General features: G+C 38.4%; 1 protein-coding gene across 2 annotated transcripts; it reads right to left on the bottom strand.

Annotated features, from left to right (window-relative positions):
* Positions 1 to 3201: 3201 nt before the first annotated feature.
* Positions 3202 to 5869, bottom strand: LOC105969386 (uncharacterized). 2 transcript variants are annotated; one of them, XR_016029325.1, is made up of 4 exons: positions 5404 to 5780; positions 4795 to 4852; positions 3591 to 4618; positions 3202 to 3491 (listed from the first exon to the last, which is right to left on the bottom strand). XR_016029325.1 is itself a non-coding variant. In XM_088812221.1 (3 exons), coding segments are annotated over exons 2-3 (957 nt in total). In that variant the 5' UTR covers positions 4796 to 4852; positions 5404 to 5869; the 3' UTR covers positions 3202 to 3662. The 2 variants fall into 2 exon arrangements, 1 of the variants encoding a protein (XP_088668347.1); XM_088812221.1 differs by having other exon boundaries at positions 3202 to 4618; positions 5404 to 5869.
* Between the last annotated feature and the right edge of the window lie 359 nt (positions 5870 to 6228).

Raw genomic sequence — 6228 nt, forward strand, 5'->3', positions numbered from 1 at the left:
CTCTATTCCCATCGGAACCTGCACATACACCACACAACATCTCGCAGCACAGCCCATAAGGAGTTGTAATCGAACGCTTCCAAGTTCCAACAGCAAACCCACTCAGCCGTGCACCGCCTCTCGATGGATTTTCGCAGCATTACAGCAGTCGGCGAGCCCCGATTCCAGAGACTACGACGCGTTTCACGAGCTCCTCGTCATCTAGCGGAAGGTAGAAGGCGTAGAAGGCGGTGCCGGCAGACTTCGATAATGACAGCAGCGGAGAGAGAAAGAGGAATGATATTTGACTTTTTTTTCCCTCTCTAAATTGTTGGAGTGAGTAGTTAAAGGGTATAATTGAGAATATGTAAAATAGTAAAGTGGTGTGAGAAATTTGGCCGAGTCCAAATAGCCAATGTTTACCTCAGTCACATATCTATTTTTCCCTTGTGTAAAATATAGTGAAACATCATAATCATTGTAGTCTAAAATATCCAGATCATAAATATTACTTGTTCTCCAATATCTTCGTTTTCCCAAAAAATACATTATCTTAATTTTTCGATGTGGACCACTAATTTGATGTAATGTTGGTCTTCTTGTCTCCCAAGTAATGGATATGGATTCATGAAGCCAATATATAACTGTTTACTGAAAAAGAAATAAAGAAAAATAAATAAAGCAAGAGAAATAAAGAAAATAAACAATTTGATGTGAGTAACTACAGCCAGGAACCTTGCAACAAAATTGAATGCATTTGCAACGAGACACGTAATCTTTATATATAAACGTAAAAAAAGGTGCAACTAAGAAACCCTAATGGCATATTTGTATTTCTTTTAAATTTATTACTGTTATTATAATTTCCGAAAATTCCCAAGTTTTATGATTTGTTTCTCCATTTCTTAAAACAATATAATTTTGAAAATTTTCTTCAACCATTTGTCTGATTGTCGCCAATCCATACGTTCGTAGTACTAAGATGTCAATAATCGAAAATTTTCGACATCCACAGCACAAAGAACAAGTGTCTAATGTCATTATGTTAATTTGGCAAATGATGCGCAGATACACGTATTTTAAGGCATGATCCATAACAACATTTAGCTTCTATACACAGCTATTCGAAAGACGAGATTCGAAAGAAAAGGAAAAACATACGCAAGAAAACCGGCACGATACTTGCATAGCAAACTAAATGGTGGACCCAGTAATTTCAATCTCAAGTCAATGCAGACGAAAAACCCAATAATGTTGTGGCACGTGAAAATTACAAGACTGAGTTAAAGAAGATTGGCAAAATATGTATGAAGGAAGAAGAAATTCGCTTTCTACAACAACTCAACAACCTTAAACTTGGCTAATACGTGATTATTAGCAAGCATCACTATACGTTGGTTTATTCGTGAACGTGTAAGCCTACCGCATATGTAAACATTCAACATATGTTTCACACCTATCCACATGTGTATGTATGCGATTGTGTGTAAATCTACAACATGTGTTTATATATATACAGTAGAACCTCGATAAATTAATAACCTCGATTAAATAATAGTTTCTCTCGGTCCCGACTCGGTGAAAATGTGTTAAATTATTAACTCGATAATTTAATAATTCGCTAAATTAATAGAATTTCCCTAGTCCCGACTGTATTAATTTATAGAGGTCTAGCTGTATACGCTAATACGGGTAATTATGAGCAAGAATCTTGCAGCCATTTCAGCCAAGATAGACAAAAGCCCGATAGCCACTAGTTAATTGGTTGCAATTAGATTATCAACTAGTTACGCAATCTTCTTCACTTCTTCCGTAGATACTAAGCAATCCGATTTTTTTCAAGAAGTTGCCATCATTTCTCAACTTAGGTATATTCCACTCCATTGAAATAATCGAAAGATTCCTCACCATAGTTCTTGAAATAGTTAGAAAAATATCAAGACGCTAGAGCTAAACACAACATAATATCAATAATGGATAATCATATAAGCAACATTTGTATGCATAAAAAAACGACCATTTGTTTCCAAAATTAATTTGCCGTTTCCCACTTATTTAGCTTCATTTCGGATACGAACAAAGATCAACTACAAACACCCTTGGCCAGCATTTTTTTTTTATTTTCTAAAAATCAAGTCCAATTCAATATCAACAGAAGGAAATCAAATCGAAACAACACAAATTCGAATGTTAAAAAAAAATCCCAAAAATAAAAGCAGAGGATTTTAATAGAAAATCTAACCGAAAAAACATCACTTGGTTAAGCTTTGGCAACAACAAAATTCTTTGGGGTGATGCTCTCGATAATAAACCGATCACTGGTGATCTTCCCGTGCACTTGCCGAGCAGGAAGAAACGCAATGTGGCCGGCTACAGCTACGGCGTACCCTCCTCTCACTTTCTCTATCACGAAACCCTTCACTTTCGAATTGGACCTCCACGTGTTCTTCAGCTCCACCCACGCGCGCTGTTTCCTGAACCTCTGTGGGAGGAGGAGCGGCTGCTCGCCGCCGGACGCGGCGGCGTCGTTCTGACCTATGATGTCGTCGAACCTGGTGGCGGCCTGCTGCTTGGTACGGGGATCGCCGGTGACCAGATCGACGAAGCAGCGCTGGAGCACGACGTTCTTCACCGGCGTCTCCCGGTTCGACGGGGTGAGGAACCCGACCCGGCTGGAGAAGGTGGCCGGTTCGGTGGATTTGGGTGGTTTGATGAGCTCCTGCTTGTTGGCGATGCTGGGGCGGCCGATTCCGGCGTCGACGAGGTACATTTCTTCTCTCAGGCGGACGACTTTGGCCTCGAGGGCGTTTCCGCTGCGGAGGAAGAAGCTCGAATTGGATCTGGGGAACAGTTTGCTCATGTATGAGCTCATCTTTCTGGATCAATGGCGGAATTGTGGGTTTGAATCTTCGAAAGAGGGGTTCTGTACGGAAATTAGGGTTTTATAAATTGAATGCCGGTTTAATTGAAAGTTTACCACCCCTAAGGTTTTCATAATTCACATTTACGCCCCATACTTTAAATATTTAAACTTCGTTAGATACAAACACCTTTAGTGTTATTTGAAATTTATTTTAAACTTGGATGAAAATTGTATTTTTCTTTTCTTCATATTTATTCTTTTAAAAAAGCAAAATACCCAAGATTATATATTTTAAAACACATCCAATTCCATTTTAAAATAATTTGAAAGAATCAAAATTTCAAAAATCGGAAGGCAAATATCGAAAACTCCATTGCTTTTATTCAGGCATATTATAAAATACACAATATTCCTAATGTTATAAATACAATTTTCGAAGAAAAAAAAATCTTAACTCTTGGAATTGATTTCGGAAATATAAATAGTACATTACTTCCAATAAAAAAATCGGAAATGAATTCGGAAGGAAAAATATTGCTCCAAGATCGAATCTTTTTCCGGGATTTTAATTGCCGGAATTCGAAAATTCTCCTAGACTTTCCAATTCGTATCTATGCCGTGCGTATCCTATATCCTCGACGCCTAATTCCTATAAAAAAGAATTTACAATTTAGCAGCCAAGAAGAATATAAATCTTTAAGCTTAAAGAGCAACACTGAACCTAAATAGAGTTGATAGTGATACTAACCATGTATGTAAAACAAACATGTAAGTATATATAAAGCTTTGAATCTGCTGTGTACTATATCAAGACCCTCCATCATATAGCTCTTCTGCTGTAATTATATCGTGGTCTTGAATTCGCCACGCAAATTTCCCGCCACAACATATCCGAGTCGTCGACAAGCAGCTTGCTTGCATGCACAATGCACTGATGAAGTTCGTGCTTAGGGGTTGGCCTTAGACAACTTAGTTCGGTAAGCGGATTGGTAATCACCCTTGTACTGATTATCTCCTTTGCTGGCTGGACATGGTTCCACCAGAAATCAGACAACGCTATCTTCAAGATTTTCCAATACTCTTGATTTCGGTATAACCTAAACAAACTACTCCCGTTAACTGTGTAGCAATACATGTCCATCCAATCACGGTCGAGTATTTCCATCAAACCCTGAGCTTGGGGGATGTAATGCAGAGGGACTCGTTTCCATGGGAAGGCTATGTTCGCTTCACCACCGAAATACGGGCATTTAATTTCAAGAACGCCACTAGTGGGTTCCCAATAAAAATCAGTTTTGTCTTTAAATCCGTCGATAGCTCTGTCAGGTGAAGCTGCGAGCCAATTATCATCAGGGTTGTTCTTCCCATAGACCTGAAATTCGGGTTTTGATATAAATAACAACCTATTTCCATAATCTTCATACATTTGTATATATTTTTTGAGTGCTTCCTCTTCGTTAATGTTGCTCCAACATGTAGCTAGGTTGCCAGAGAAGGGTTCGTTTGTTCCGATCTTCTCCAGCCATAATTTGGTCCGTCCACGTGGCCAAAAACCGACTGCTAGGGCAAAAGTACTTGCTGTTAGTTTATGCTTTCTCAAGTTTTGCCAATTCTTGAAATGGTGCTGAAGTCCGCTATTTTGAAGGATATGGTGACTTTGACTACGGTAGCTTTCGGGTGAAAGACCACTCGTGCTGCCACTGTACCTTCTCCAGCAAGAAATGTTCAATGGAGTGATTGCTGCCTTCTTCAAATTGGAGTTGTTCAAGTTTTTCACTGCACATGATAAACTGTTAGCATGACATCAGTACTCAATGCACTCCCTCGAACAATCTATATTTAAATAAATACGATCATTCCTAATTTTCAAGAGAGAACTGCAGTTTAATCAGCTAATTCGGCATTAACATAGTATAAACAATACAACTCTCAAGAGTGCAAAAAAGGCTTACTGAAATGTGGACCAACGTCGAAGCAAGAGGGTTAAGCCAGCCAGCTATTGATTAGGTGCTGCAAACAAAAAACAAGAGCAACAAGTATAGTGGTTATTTCTCTGTATATCTTATGATTAAAAACAGGGATAAATGGAATAGTGTGGAGTTTGTGAATCCGGTTAGATAAATTGTGGTTCGTTTAATCCAATTTAGTCACGGTAAATACAAATTGACAAGTTCATTGTCGCCGACCCAAAACATGAATTTGAAGTTGCTGCAAACTCAAGGGGTTTAACCCAAAAATACCACGGTAAAACATTGCTATAGATAATTTTACAACATTTCATTAAATTGGCGGCACTTCGTTCAGGCATTTCATCAAACAAAACAAGAGCACTCTCTTGGTTGTAATAATTAAATCACATTCCATTAAATTGGCGGCACTTCGTTTAGGCATTTCATCGAACAACAAAAGAGCACTCTTTTGGTTGCAGAAAAGATACAGTTTAATCCCTTCACCGTACCCAGTTTAGGTATCTCCATCAACACGAAACAGATTCTAATTGCTCAATAGCTGAACATAAACACAGACTAAAGAAATAATAAATACATAAATAAATAAAATACCTCGTGCCTTTAAGTTGGAGATATTTCCGGAAGCAACAACTCTGAATACAGTCCACAGATAAACTGTGCTCCGGTGGTCGGACTGAAGCCTGACGGTGACGCACGGCGAAGTCCGACGCCGCGGGGTTAATCAGACTGTTGGAGATGGAAAAGGAAAAAAAATAAAAAGAGAAACGGGAGCAAGGCTTTCACATGGTGGCTCGACGGCGGCAGTAGACGGGTTAATTGGTGGGCTGTGATTAAACTCGCCGGAAGATGTCGGGTGGTGAGTGAGGGCGGTCGCCGGCGGTTTTGAGACGAATTTTTTTGAAATTGAGAGCAAAGTTGAGCTTGCCCAGCAGGGCAAACCGCCGATATTTATACGATGATAATTAAGTAGTTTAGGTAAATTGAGTGGAGATACTAATAAATGTCGTTTCATTTTTAATAATATGGTTCCGATTTTGAGTTTGGCAAAATTTACAATACGGAATTTGTAGGCCTTTGAGCTCACTTTATAATTGAACTTGAATTACTCAAGTTGAATGTGGAATGAAAAATATATGCATAAATCAATAAACATTGTCGACAACTTTAATGTTTTGAGAACCCCCAACCCACCCACCTAGAAATATTGATTTGGTAGCACTTTGCCCAAAAAAACCAATTTTCGGTGGTATTGTGCAACAAAAATAATATTTTTAAACGACAATGTGTAGAAAAATAGTGTTTTTAAGGAGATAATATGCCAAAAAAATAACATTTAAAGGGGTAACGTGCAAAAAAAAAGTTAAAAAAAAACACTCAATTCCGATTAATAATTCATCGGAATTTTGCTATTGGGGC

This window comes from Erythranthe guttata, chromosome 2, assembly GCF_056151865.1.
Source record: "Erythranthe guttata isolate IM_541 chromosome 2, IM_541, whole genome shotgun sequence".
NCBI classification, from domain to species: domain Eukaryota; kingdom Viridiplantae; phylum Streptophyta; class Magnoliopsida; order Lamiales; family Phrymaceae; genus Erythranthe; species Erythranthe guttata.